At 44.6% G+C, this 13,884-nt stretch overlaps 1 protein-coding gene across 1 annotated transcript in view; it reads left to right on the top strand.

Annotated features, from left to right (window-relative positions):
* The window catches only part of ADAMTS18 (ADAM metallopeptidase with thrombospondin type 1 motif 18), a 138,777-nt gene that overhangs the window by 53,941 nt on the left and 70,952 nt on the right, over positions 1 to 13,884 (top strand). Inside the window, exons 4-7 of the mRNA XM_032324210.1 lie at positions 8,135 to 8,417; positions 10,585 to 10,778; positions 11,049 to 11,132; positions 12,737 to 12,896. Coding sequence (XP_032180101.1) covers positions 8,135 to 8,417; positions 10,585 to 10,778; positions 11,049 to 11,132; positions 12,737 to 12,896 — 721 coding nt within the window. The remainder of the gene's footprint in view (positions 1 to 8,134; positions 8,418 to 10,584; positions 10,779 to 11,048; positions 11,133 to 12,736; positions 12,897 to 13,884) is intronic.

Below are 13,884 nucleotides of genomic sequence, written 5' to 3'. Positions count from 1 at the left end.
CTTTTGGCTTCATGGTCCCTTCTCTCTTTTTTAGTTTTTTCCCTTAGGATTTTATTTATTTGATACCGAGAGAGAGAGAGCACAGGCAGGGGGAGCAGCAGTGGGAGAGGGAGAAGCAGGCTCTCCCCCGAGCTGGGAGCCCAATGTGGGGCTTGATCCCAGGACCCCAGGATCGTGACCTGAATCGAAGGCAGATCTTTAACTGACTGAGCCACCCAAGTGTCCCAGTGGTCCCTTTTCTTGCCAGGCAATTTGGGGATATTGAGAGTGGCTGATGGAATTTGCACCAAGTGGGATTTATAGTTTTTTGAAGGAAGATTACTGTGTGTATGACTCTGGAAAGCCTTCTTTGCCTCCTAAATCATATTTGTACTGTGAGTCTAGTTGACAGTAGTATTACCCTCAATGAAGGAACAGGAAATGCCAGATTTTTGTTGACATGTGTTTTTTTTTTTTCCCCCAAATGTAAGAGACTTTTCCCCCCACTGACAGTAATTGGGGCTCCTGAATATACATTTGTTTTTTCAAAAGGCATGTCTACGTGTGAGGGCCTGTCCAAGTTGTCTGTTAAACCACCTCTGCATGGATAGATGCAGACAGCAGAAGATTCTATTTCAGTGTCAGAGAATTGTATTCTTTGGAGAGAACGGAGGATGCCAGCTGCGTCTGCCTGCTCTCAGCACAATGTCAGATTTTGTCCCCTCAGCCTGCTCACTGGTGCAGATCATTCCCCTTCTCTCCTCTCGAACCTGGTCAACGATTTCTCTGCATTCTCAAGCTCCTGATTTCTTTTTGGGAAGCAACTATGGCTCTCGGTTTTATGTTAATAGTTAACTGAGCAGTTGACTGCTTAGCACGTTGCCTGATGAATAAATACTTTCTTGATACAAGAGAAGGAAGGTGGGGATCCCTTCACTTCCATTTCACAGTTAGGAGGGAAAAAAAGCAACCAGAAGTTGAGAGTACTTAAGCCCAGCTATCAAGCAGTAAAGCTTGAAGTTTACCTCTAAACTGTTTAGGTTTTTGAGAGAGAGCGAGCAGAGGGAGGGCCAGAGAGAGAGGGACAGACAAGCAGACTCTGCACGGAGTGCAGAGCCCGACACAGGGCTCGATCCCACGACCCTGTGATCGTGATCTGAGAGAAAAGCAAGAGTCGGATGCTCAGCCCGCTGAGCCACCCAGGCACCCCTGAAGTGTTGTTCATATGTTGAGCATTCCTTTATGTCATTGCCTCTGTGCCGTTCCATTTTATCTTAATTTCTGGCCACTTCTAAATTTGTCCATTCTAAAACATCCTCATGCTGATGGTTTTCGCGTTAGACTTTCTCAGCCTTTCTTAGTCCCTAGTCCCTCGTTACTCTGATGCTTCCTTTCTCTCCTCCTCCAACCCCTGGACCGTGGACTCCTGTTTCACACCGAGTGCGTACGCTTCCTTACGCCCTGCGCTCGCTCTAAGCTGAGACTTCTTCTTTGGGCTATCCTTATACGCACTGGGCCATAAATCAGCTACTTATTCTTCTTTAGTGCTATTGTTAGGACAAAATATAGTTAAAAAAAAATGTGATGTCTTGACTGAAGTTGCAATATTTTTTTTGGTCACTATTGTTGACGATGGGCTAAAAAATAAAAAGTGAAAGATCAATGGATTTTTAGTAACCACAAATATATATATCTTTGCCGATATTTTCTCCAGCCAGCCTCATGGGGGCAACTTTCTTATTCTATTAGCCTTTCCTAAAAAGAGAAAGAGAATGTTCATACTGCCCCCCCACTCCTTTTTTTTTTTCTTTAATTACTTCAAGACCTTTCTTTAAGGTATATCATCTCACTTTTAGCAAACTTCATCAACCCATTGAATCAGTTTTTGATTATTTAATAGGATAAAGGTGGCTTAAGACAAGGACCTTAGGGGCATCTGGGTGGCTCAGTGGGTTGGGCCTCTGCCTTCGGCTCAGGTCGTGATCTTGGTGTCCTGGGATGAGCCCCGCATTGGGCTCGCCACTCTGCAGGAAGCCTGCCTCCCCCTCCCCCTCTGCCTGCCTCTCTGAGTACTTCTGATGTCTCTCTCTCTGTCAAAAAAAAAAAAAAAAAAGTGTTTAAAAAAAAAAAAAAAAAGAAAGACAAGGACCTTGTCCTTTCTGGAATCTGTAGTTTCCCTTTTTCTGTCAAGTCTAAATCTTTTAATAGAATTTAAATATGACCTAGGGGGAGGGTGTTTTAAAGGCAGTTTCCTGAAGTATGATTTATACCCTCCAGAGCCCTTGGTGTCTTACTTGGCCATTGAAATCTAAAATAGGAAACAACTTCTAACGAAGTATATCATCTTATAGTTGTTCCTCTCTGAACGTATGAAGTGGTGAACTGTGATCTGTGTAGAATATTGACTGTTGGTCTGTATCCATTGCCTCTTTCAGTTTAGCAGTTAAATTATATGATGACTGGGTTTCTAGGTCTTTGAAACTGGGAAAGGTTGACTCTTAATGTGGGAACAGTATTCAGTCCAGAAGGGAGCGCTGCCAGGCCTTTATCTCTGGCTCTTCTGGCTTCTGAGGGAGAGGAGTCCCCTTGGGTGGGTCGTTGGGGCAGCCCTCCCTGTAGCACACCTACCTTCTCTGGGACTTGAGGCCTTCCCTGTCCTTCCTTAGCCTAGGGGAAGCTTCAGCGCATCCTCAGTGGCAGGCCACTGGGTCTCTTTCCCCTCCTGTCCCCCCTCACCAACTTCCTCCCTCCTCATGAGCCAGGAAAGGGCTGTGGTCCCCTGGCAATGCCTGTCCTCAGGAAACCCTCCCATGATCTCCCACTCTCGTCATCCTTGTTTTCTCTCATGGAACACTTTTTTCATTCATACTTTGCCCAAAGGAATATTCCATACCCATCTGTGATCTCGTTTAACCCCTCCCCTCCCCCGGCCCCCCATTTAACTGGAAGCCACATGAGACCACGCTGCATCTCGCTCACCACTGTCGGAGCCAGAACGTCGCGTGTGTTCGCTAACTCAAGACGCTTCACACATTCTCCACACAAACAGATGGCTCTTTTTGGAGGTGCTGGGTTTGGATTTTTAAACTATAAAATGTATTTATTTGGTCGGACTCCAATTTTTTTTTTTTTTTTTTTAGTCAAACTACACCCAAAAAAGAATCTTTCTTCCTTAATATCTGGCACTGTAAAATTCTTTTTTCATCCTGAAGAATTATTCTAGATTTTTGTTCTTGTCACTCTGAACTGAAAAAGAGAGGGCCATATGGGGCCAGTATGTTTGTCCTGATATAGGATGACAATTCTTTTTTTTTTTTTAATGCTTTCTCAACACAGAAGCTTTCACTGTGCCTTTGAGTTGCTTAAGGTGCTCAGGAAATGGGGAAAATACAGGAAAAGTTTCCCAACCGGTTAGTCCAGTTACGGCACTGAAGTGGCTTAAGCCTTTGATATTAGTTTAACCAAGTTAGGAAGTTAGTAAGGCAGGAGGGCTTTCAGGGATAAATCACTCCTCCCTCCTGCCCCTGCCTTTTAACTGTTCCTTCTGTCTTCGGGGGACTGTAAATGGTGTCTTTTGTCTTCATGCCTATGGAAGGGGGGGCTGGGAGATGGGGTTTACATCAGGGGGACCTCATTCTCCCTGGGCTGCCAGCCGAGATCTCCTCCCAGAATGGTTGTGGGGTACAAATAAAGCACCCCAGGGAGTGCTCCGGGCTTGACGGCTGGACTTTGGGAAGAATGCCTGGTTTTTATGTATTGGAACACGTTGCTCCCCACCTCTGGTGTCTTCCACTGAGCAGGGAAGGGGTGCTGGCTGGTCTCCTGGACCAGCAAGCCTGCGGTCAGAGAGTCTTTCATTCCCTTATTCCACAAACATTTATAGACCAATAAACGAACATTGATGGGCTGATAACATGTGACACGCAGCAGGGATGCCTGTGAGGCTCCTGCTGTCACAGAGGGTACATTAGAACTCTGCGCTCTGGGGGATATGGAGAGGGTGGCATTTCGTCTGTTTTTGTCACTGTAGATAGACATGAACAAAGACACCGGGATGTCAGAGCATTTGAAAGTGGGGGAGAAACAGGGCCATGAGTGTCGTTTCTTGGAGGGGAGGGTGACAAAGCAGTGAGCACCAGAAGCCGAGCCAGTCGATGGGAGGGGGAGATCATAGGTCGAAGAAAAAGTGTGCAAGAGTGTGTGGGGGAGGAAAACTCATTTTTCCCTCTACCCTACTAGGTTCTTGGCTCAGACCTCTCTGTAATAAACGATCAACGGGAGAAAACAAAGTGTCTAATAATATGTATACCTCCTGCACACACGGGAGGGCCCCAGGAAGACTTCGGGATCTCCCCCAAAGGGCCCAAAACAGTGCTCTAAATACCATCTCCAGCTAAATACAAAAGAAGGTGTTGAGGGGAGCAGTTGTGGGACCTTATCAGGCCAAGTGCCCTCAGCAAGGGTATGGTTGTTATGCAGGTTTAAGTCCACACCTTCTCCCTTGAGAAGAGTTTCCCGATCTTTGGTCATCTTCCTATTCCTGGTACACAGAGAGACACTCTTATAAATAGAGATTTCCTTTATAAATGTAAACTTCTCTTAGAGAAGGGTAACTTCTCAAGGTTTGCAGAGCTTCTCCTATGTGGGCTGATTCTTTCCTTTTTTTAAAAGATTTTATTTTATTTGACAGAGAGAGTAAGCACAAGTAAGGGGAACACTAGGCAGAGGGAGAGGGACAAGTAGGCTCCCCGCTGAGGAGGGAGCCCAGTGCAATGCAGGGCTGGATCCCAGGACCCTGAGATCATGACCTGAGCCTAAGGCACCAACTCAACGGACTGAACCACCCAGGTGCCCCTGCCTGGGCTGATTCTTAAAAATAACCAGCTCAAGATAACCCTTGTGCCAAGAGACATATTCTGGGGTGAAATTTCTGTTCCTCTTCAAGTAAGAGAACATAGTAGATTCAGGAAATGAAATGTCCTATGAGAATGGTGGGCAGGGAGGAAGGGAGTGGGGCCAGATAAACTGCCCAGCGCCACACAGAGCAGGTTACGCAGGGGCCTGTGGGCCAGGAAAAAGGGTTTGGATTTGAGATCAATACCGGAGTGCATGGAAAGAGCTGATTCCCTTGGACAAGGACTCTGGCCAGTGTGAGGAGGCCCTAGGAGAGGATGCAGGTAGTTTGGGGACACTAAACAGAAAGTGTCCAAATGAGGGACGAAACCTCTCTCAGCACGGCCCTGGGCTGGGCGGAGAAGGGTAGGTTACTCTGAGACCCAGCCTGAAGATATGATGGAAAGGATTCCGACATTGTGGTATTTTACTCAGCTGAATTTGGATCTTGCCAATCAATTTATCTTCTTCCGGAATCTGCATGAGAACATGAACGTGATCGGTTCCCTTGACTTGCCATGTGCCTCTGTTCTCTATGCCAACACCTGGCACAGGGCTGCTAATTAGGTGCTCGGTGTGCGTTCGTGGAGCCAAGGAAAGCATCTGCCTGTGTCCCGATTCTAGATAATAGGTCAGTGCTGAAGTCAGTCTGGCAGGCGGTCAGAAGGCAGCACCCGAATGAAGGGGGAGGGAGATCGGCACCAAACCACGAGTTCTGGGGCTTCTTTTGAGAACGAGAAGCTGAACCGTATCAGAGAGCCCAAATTAGGCCTGGGCGCAGAGCCCTCCACCCTGTGGGGAGTTGGAGGGGCGGCTAGGTGCCAGAGCCCCTGCATTCCCATAGTAATCTGTGCTCGCCACGATGCCCCCTTAGCATTTGGTACCACCTTTGAATTTTTAGTTGTCTGCTCTCTAACAAACCACATGCGGTTTGTGTATCTCCTGCCGCCCAGCGCTGTGCCTGGCCCTTCCCCAGCATTCAGCGAGGGTTGATTCAGTCACTCCCCCTCCCTAGCCGCCTCGATTGCTGTAGCTGAGAGTGGGTAAAAGGCTTCTTCAGTGGTTATTGTCTCCCCTTATAAGGTAGTCAAAAAGGAGGGACAAGTCTCCCCATTTTGCTCATGAAGAAGGGGAGGCCTAGAAGACTGGTCAGCGAAGCCCTTTGTGCAAGGCGGTGGTCATCGGAGCAGTTCAGAACCAAGGGTCTCATGCGTGAGTCCCAAGGACAGAGATCTGGTTTCTGGTGGGGCGGGATCCTGCCCGGGAGTGAGGGGGTCCGTGTGTGCATTCCGTTTCCCTGTGGCTTTCTGATGTTCGCTGAAGTTGCTGGCCTCTATCAGGGCTTCTCCGACATTCACAGACACACAGATCGCATGGGAACCTAAATAAAACGCAGACTGTGGTGGCGCAGGCTTGGGGCGAGACCCGCGTCTTCATCCCTAACGAGCTCCTGGATGGGCTGAAGCCACAAGGCCAGCAGACCAGACGTGCCGTCCCCGGGCCCAGATGTCCAGGACCTTCTGAACCAAATGCAGGAAGACAGAGGGCAGAGGTGTGGACGGGAAGGCAGGGGTGTGTTGCGGCTGAAATAGCAGGTACCAGGATCCACACTTTGTGCCGTGAACTTGGAAAGCGAAATTGCGGTGGGATGGGCTTGCCGAGTCCGTTTTACAGCTGGGGCGCAGGGGTGCGAGAGCGCCGGGCTCTGGGGGTCCCGAAACAGACCAGGTCCGGCCACCTGCCGCTGACAGAATCCGAAGGCAGAGAGATGGGTGAGCGGGAGACAAGAAAGGGGTTCGTTTCAGGGAGGCCAGCACCGGGAGGACAGCGGACTCACGTCTCCAAGGCGGCCTCCACAGTGCCGGAAGTCCTGCCAGGTTCAGCCAGGGAAGTGTGGAGTGACGGTGAGCGGGTGTGTGCAGCGGGCACTGAAGGTCAGGCCCGTCGTGGTCTTGGGGTCAGGCACGTGGGGTCTGGCTGGCTCAGGGCAGTCGCTGTTGCTCAAGGAGGTAGTTTCAGTCCCCGTCAGGGGATGCGTTGCCCACTGGGTCTTTTGCCCGAGTGAAGAGATAAGCTGGCAAGAAGAACGTGATCAGGGAGAAGGTACAGATTGACGTCCGAGGGGAGGGGGTCCGCGTCTGCATTCACTCCTCCTTCCCCGTTTAGCAGCTCTGTCTCTCGAGAACGCAGCCCCAGGCCCCTACGCGGAGCTGACCGTAACCACTCGCCCCCTGCTCCCCCCCAGGCTTGCCCTGTTATTTAGCCCTTGTGGAACCAGGGTGGAATGGCGGCGTTTCTCCCGCCCATGCTGCGGGTCCCTCGAGGGCCAGGATGCCATGAAACTGCCCCCTTGGCCCTGTGTTTGCCGCTATGTCCCCTGCATCCTAGATGCAGAGTCTCCAGGATGTCATGTGGCCCCTCCCTCAGTCGCAAGAATCCCTGAACATCAAGATTCGTAGTGAAGAGTCTGGAACAGTAGCTGAGTCCACTGCCTCTGAGGGTCAAGCTCTCCGGGTATCCTGAAGCCTGCCTCTTTAGCATCAGGATTATTCTAAGCTGATTGTTTTTAAGAAACAGCAGACATGAGGAAAGCTAGGAAAACTGAGTAGAAGTTACCATTTTACATTCACAAGGAAAATCTCTATTCATGGGGGTACCTTCTTCTCTGTGCCAGGAACAGGACAGTGGCCAAATCTTTAGCAACTTGTCCGTGTAGAAAGCCAGGACTTAAATCTCTGTATCAACCGTATCTCTTTTCTCTGTGCTTTTCCGGGTAACCTTGCATGACTGCCCTTCCCCCACCCCCATCACCCCCTCAGTATCTTCTTATACCTTTAGCTGGAGACAGTAGTTGTAAAGTGGTGTCTTGGGCCCTTTGGGGGAGTTACTCAGTCTTTCTGGGTAAGTTCCATGTGTATGCAAGGTATATATGTTATTAAAAGTCTGTTTTTCTCCAATCCGTGTTTTACTACAGTGGGGTCAGAGCCAAGAACCTAGAAGGGTAAAGGGAAAATTATTTTTTCCTTCTCTACAATGCCATTGCTAGCTTTTCTACTGACTACCTTTGCCTCAGTTTTGTCCTCTGTAAAATGGGGATAAAAACATTATAACTGCTAATGGTACATATGAAATAGATAATACTCATCAATTACTTAGCACAGTGCCGGCACATAGGAAGTAGCGGATAGACAGTTGTTGAAAATCACCACATACAAAGGGGATGCCTGGAATCATTCATATTTTCTTGTGTTTGGCTCTTTAGTCAGGTCTAATAAGGACACGAAAAAACGAATTCCTCATTTCACCGTTACCTCAGCTGCTGGCCCAGGAGCATAACTACAGCGCACCCACGGGACACCATCCTCACGTACTGTACAAAAGGATGGCTGAGGAGAAGGTCCAGCGTTGCCATAGCTACCCGGGCTCCAACGGGCATCATCCTGGTCACTCCCCAGCCCACACTCCCCTCACATCTCGGAGTCAAGAAAGAGAGCATCACCACCCAAGGTTGCAAAAGCAGCATTTTTGTGGACGACGCAAGAAATGTATGTAAGGAAACTTTTTCTTATTTTGTTCTTATTTGGGCCCTCGATAGGCTCTCTTGAGTGTAGTCAGATGTGCTGACTTTGTAGGTTAAAATGGGGCAACCTTAAGCACCCCTTGAAATTTGTCTTGGAGATGGGCCAAGATTCACCCCTGTCAGGCAAACCTAGGTGATCAGTTCCCAATTCTTCTAGGTTAAACTAGGAAAGATTTTGATATGCTTTTGTTTGTTTTAGTCATGGGTCGCCATATTATCTTGGTTTCTGTGCTCCTGAGAAAGGTACCCAGTCTTCCAGTGATGAAGGAAATCAGAGGTGAATCCTCAGGTGTGGTTGGATGTTTATTCCTTTTGAGCTCTTACAGGATAACTTCACAGGAAATGAGAACATCAGCACCTATGTGGATGTAGCAGTGAGATACAGGGAGGGCCAATTGGCCATGGTTTGTGACCCAGGCACAGCATTCTGCACTTTGTAGATCAGCAGCATCTAACAGACATACAGTGTCAGCCCCACAAGTAGTCTTAAATGTTCTAATGGCCACATTTTTTAAAATTAAAGATAAGTAAATTAATTTTAATAATATTTATTAATTAATAAATAATTATTTACCTGATATAGTATAGACTATCATCTCAACATGCAATGTTGAATATACCAAATTATGAATCAAGTATTTTATATTAAATTTTGGAATTCCGGTCATTTTTGGACAGAGCACAATTTCAATGTAGACAACAAATTCTCTTCAGAAATACTTAAATCTGTATTTCAAGTTCGTAAAATTTAAGGTTGGAAAAGTAGCTTTGCATAGTCCGATAGTTCCAAACTTATTTTTCAATGACCGTACCAAATATTGCTTGCTTAATTTAAATTGAAATTAATTAAACTTAAAATTAAAACTTTGGTTTCTCCAGTGGCACCAGACACATTTCAAAGGCTCAGTAACCACGAATGGCAGGTGAGTGTGAGTTAGAGGAGCCGGATGGTAGTTTTACCCAAAGAGAATGGGAACTGGTATCCCTGAGCAATAATGAAATACCATGTGTCTACCATTTTAATTGCTCTTTGGGGTTTGGGGTATTAACAGAAATGTCATCTTTAAGGAACATCTGTTTGACATGGATTTATGATCATAGTGGTAATTATAATGGTGCTCCCCATAGTGACAATGATATGTATTTGATAGATATCAAAGCTCATCTTTAGAGCAGTCCTGTGATTGGTATTGTGGGCGTTAGCTCTTTTCCTTGATAAACTGAGACTCAGGGTCACTTATCAAAGTGGCCACCTTGAGGCTTTTTAGCTAACTCTACATAATTTGATCTTTTAATTTCACTTTCTGGAGAGTTATGATGACTTTACTCTGAGGACTGTACTAGTTGTTGAAGTATTAAAATAACTCTGTGTTAGTACTACAGTGTCCCATTCCCTCCCAGCAATCCTTGGACTTGTCCCTTCCTATTAACTGAAGGGATCATGCCTGGCCCAACATCTGGAGACTTCCGGGTCTCTTCTCAAAGGCCATGGCCAATATCCACTCTGTTAAGGTGGTGCCTACACTTTACCTGCTAGGAAATACTTACTATCATTTTAAATATCACCCCTGACTGTGCTCTTTTCCTCAAAACTAACTCAATATTAGGTCAAAGAGTCCTTATTCAGCACTTACTTTGTGCTATATTCAAGTTTCTGTTGATGAAACAAGGATATTAGACATGGACAGTATTCTGTAGGACGTATATTTCTAAATTTCATTTTGGAAATAATATATGACGTGTTATCATGAATTCAGATGCAAAGGATAATGTCTATTTCTGCAGTGTTTAGAATAAAAATGAGCATGTTCTGTTTTTAAAGGCTATTACAAAATTAATTTTTGTCGACCTGCTGTACCAACTAGATTTGTAGTGTGTGTATGTGTGTGTGTTTTACCTGGTAGAGTATTTTTGAGTTGTTGAGTCTATCCATCCACCAACCTCTTTGACTGAATCTTTCTTGACCACAAACTAGGTGCAAAGCACCCAGGACAAGCACTGAAGTCACCATTTATCAGTACATCAGTCAAGTGTTGATTACAGACTCTCTCCCGCCCTGTTTAGATTTCTTTTATCTCATCCAGATGTTCTCCACTGTTAATCCTCTCCAAATGCTCTTATGTTCATTGTAGATGCCCCTAAGCCTCCCACAGAGGACACCTATCTCAGGTTTGATGAATATGGGAGCACAGGGAGACCCAGAAGATCAGCTGGAAAATCACAAAAGGGCCTAAATGTGGAAACCCTTGTGGTAGCAGACAAGAAAATGGTGGAAAAGCACGGCAAGGCAAACGTGACCACGTACATTCTCACGGTCATGAACATGGTAAGGGAGTTTGTTAGACTCCAGTGCTCTGGTTCTCCAGAACAGCCCAAATCATGGAATATCCTTGTGTGGATTGAATAGCAGATGGAGCCACATAATTTTACTGGAAAAAAAAAATTGAGTTTTGAGGAAATTGCTTCATACGTACATATACATATATTTAATTTTGTAGATTTGAAGCGTGCGTACTTAAAAATCTGATACACACAGAGAGTTTTGGAAATTTCTAGATTTTCTTCATTTTTTGTTTGATTTCAATTGTTCCAACAGGTTTCTAGCCTATTTAAAGATGGAACCATTGGAAGTGACATAAACATTGTGGTGGTGAGCCTCATTCTTCTGGAACAAGAACCTGTACGTGCCAGACTTCAATTACTTCTGAATTCATTTTGCCATTTGGGCTCTACTTATTGAATACCTCCTGTGTACCTGTCCATGAACTAGTCATTAGAAATTCCAGCTTGAAAACAGGCTGACCCTATCCTCAAAGAAAGTAAACCTAATAGGGTTGTGTATTCAAATAAGTAAAACATCACAAAATAGTTATATATATATATACATATATAAGTGTGTGTATATATATATATAATTATATATAATATGTATATACAATGGCATAAACATTAAATATGCATATATAATATAAATACTACATTATATATAAAAATACAAATATTATGTAGGCTTCACAGGGAGGGTGCATTTGATAATGGATTTAAGGGTTGGTTGCATTTTGCACATCGGATATGCTGGGTAATTTCAGGTAGATGCAAAAAGATATTTTGAAAACCTACTGAAAAGAAGTCATCAGAAAATTATTGCAGTTAACCTGCTGTCCCCCCAACACCATCTTAGGTACTACAGGGACTAAGTAAAGACTATTTAACTGCCCTTGAATTGATTACCTTGAGGTGCAAGACACAGGCAGGGAGTAAATCATTTAACCAGAACATATAATAAAGTGTTAATTGCATGGCACTCACTGCTTTGTAGTGTTTTGGTACCGAAACTGTATTTTTCTGAGGTAGAGATTACCAAGTTTTTTAAGTCCTGCTGTGGCTTCTCCTCTTCATCTGTTACCCCAGTAATTACGGTACAAAGCGAAGAGTCTGAGACAGAAATTAATCTCATTGTCCAGGTGTGTAGAGCTACAGAGGTTAACCTGTCAAACTGTTCCTGGAATTTTAGGAAGGTAGAAAGGAGGGTGTGTGTCATTGGGAGGCAATTTTGTCTATAACCTACCACTTATACTTTGCCCAGGGACACTGAAGCCGGAGGCATCCTAATTTATGGATAATTAAAGACCTAGTCTAAAAACCCCCAACTTGACCCAAGTCAATAGTTTTAAGCAAAGATTTGGTAAATAATTATCTCAAAGCGAGGTCCTATCTTACCCCTCAGAGTCTTATAATTATTTGTTTCTACTGTTTCTACATCCACTCACTGAGTTTTCATTTTATTGATTGATGGATGGATTGATTTTAGTCTGTGATGTGCCAAGGCCTTTGCTGGAAATTCTGACACAGGGGTAGGTAAGTTGTGGTCAGTACCTTCCTCATGCTGTGTTGAAGAAGACATTGCACTTTCTCACCACTTACAATCAGGTTCTAAAAGCTATAACAGTTTTATAAGGGTGATACCAGCATGAGATGAACACAGATATTCCTAACTGATATCAGGTTACTATTTTTTTTTATAGAAAAAGAACTAGTTATAAAGTATACTACTAAAACCCTGTAGTTACTTTAAATATTGTGAGCATTTACCTGAAATAGTTTTAGGGTGTTATTATTATTATTTTTTTAATCAGTCCTCTCCAACCTTAGCTCAAGTGTTTTTCTCTACTGACCTTTCTCCCTAGAAACATGATGTTTTCTGTATTTGCCTGTACAAATGGAATGATTCACGGTTCTCACCTCTCACAGATTCACACTCTGATTTGTGTGGGTTTCCCATAGGGAGGATTACATATCAACCATCATGCGGACCAGTCTCTGAACAGTTTTTGTCAGTGGCAGTCCGCCCTCACTGGAAAGAATGGCAAGAGGCATGACCATGCCATCCTGCTCACGGGATTTGACATTTGTTCCTGGAAGAATGAACCATGTGACACTCTAGGTAAGACATGAGTGGATGCTTCCCTTGCACCTGTTGAAGCACAGTGTGGAAACTGTCCACCGGGTGGGTGGCCCTAAGAATCCTTCATAAGAAGACCTAATATTTAAATGGCAGAGTAATATCTTCACTGTGCCCTGAATATTGTTCTATTTAACTGAAGTTGGGGTGGAGTGGTGAGCTCATTTCCTTTATTCATTGTGTATTTTTCTTTATTAACTCTATTGATGATCATTGAGGTAAATTGTTTAACTAGACAAGTTGTGGTTTATTCCATCAGCACAACTAGGCAGCTGAAGAGAATTTGACTGAAGAATTCAGAATATCTCCATGCTGCGTAACTGTGCCCTTGGGTAGCATAGCGGTGCATCCTTTAGAAAGTTACTTGACCTTTAAAGGACCCAGCTATTCTATATTTGCAAAAGATACTGAGTAAGGACTGTGTCTTCTATGTCTAAACTGTTTTTTCTGGTATATTCCATTGCATACAGTAGGAACCCAACAATTTTTTTTGATGAGTTAATGATCATTTAGATCAGTGTTGATGATGGTGGTGGTGGTGGCAATGGTGCCATTGGTCATATATGCTTATACATTATGTTTCTCAGACCATCTAGTTGACCTTATAACAGCAAGGTGGGCACGGTCGATCCACAAGTGTGTGTATTTCGTACACACTGGACACATACTCTCATATGAAGACCGAAAACTGGGAAGAAAGACATTTAACACACAATGTGGTTCAAGATAGAATCAAACACTGGTTAGAATGATTTTATAGCTGCACTTAGAAGGAGGTAGTTTATGAAAACAGAAGCATTCATCACGGTCTAGTAAATAGGAGAAGAATGCATTTACTCTCTTCACATTGTTGAAGCCTTTTCATGTTGTCTGCTTCAGAAAAAGACCAGGATGTATGTTCTCTTAGAAAATATACCTTGAGCTTTAACGCCAATAGCGTTGTTTAGTGTACATTTTGCATTGGTTTAAC

The sequence above is a fragment of the Mustela erminea genome, chromosome 19, assembly GCF_009829155.1.
Source record: "Mustela erminea isolate mMusErm1 chromosome 19, mMusErm1.Pri, whole genome shotgun sequence".
NCBI lineage: Eukaryota > Metazoa > Chordata > Mammalia > Carnivora > Mustelidae > Mustela > Mustela erminea.
Note: the sequence above shows the minus strand (reverse complement) of the source record. Positions and strands in the feature narration are given on the sequence as shown.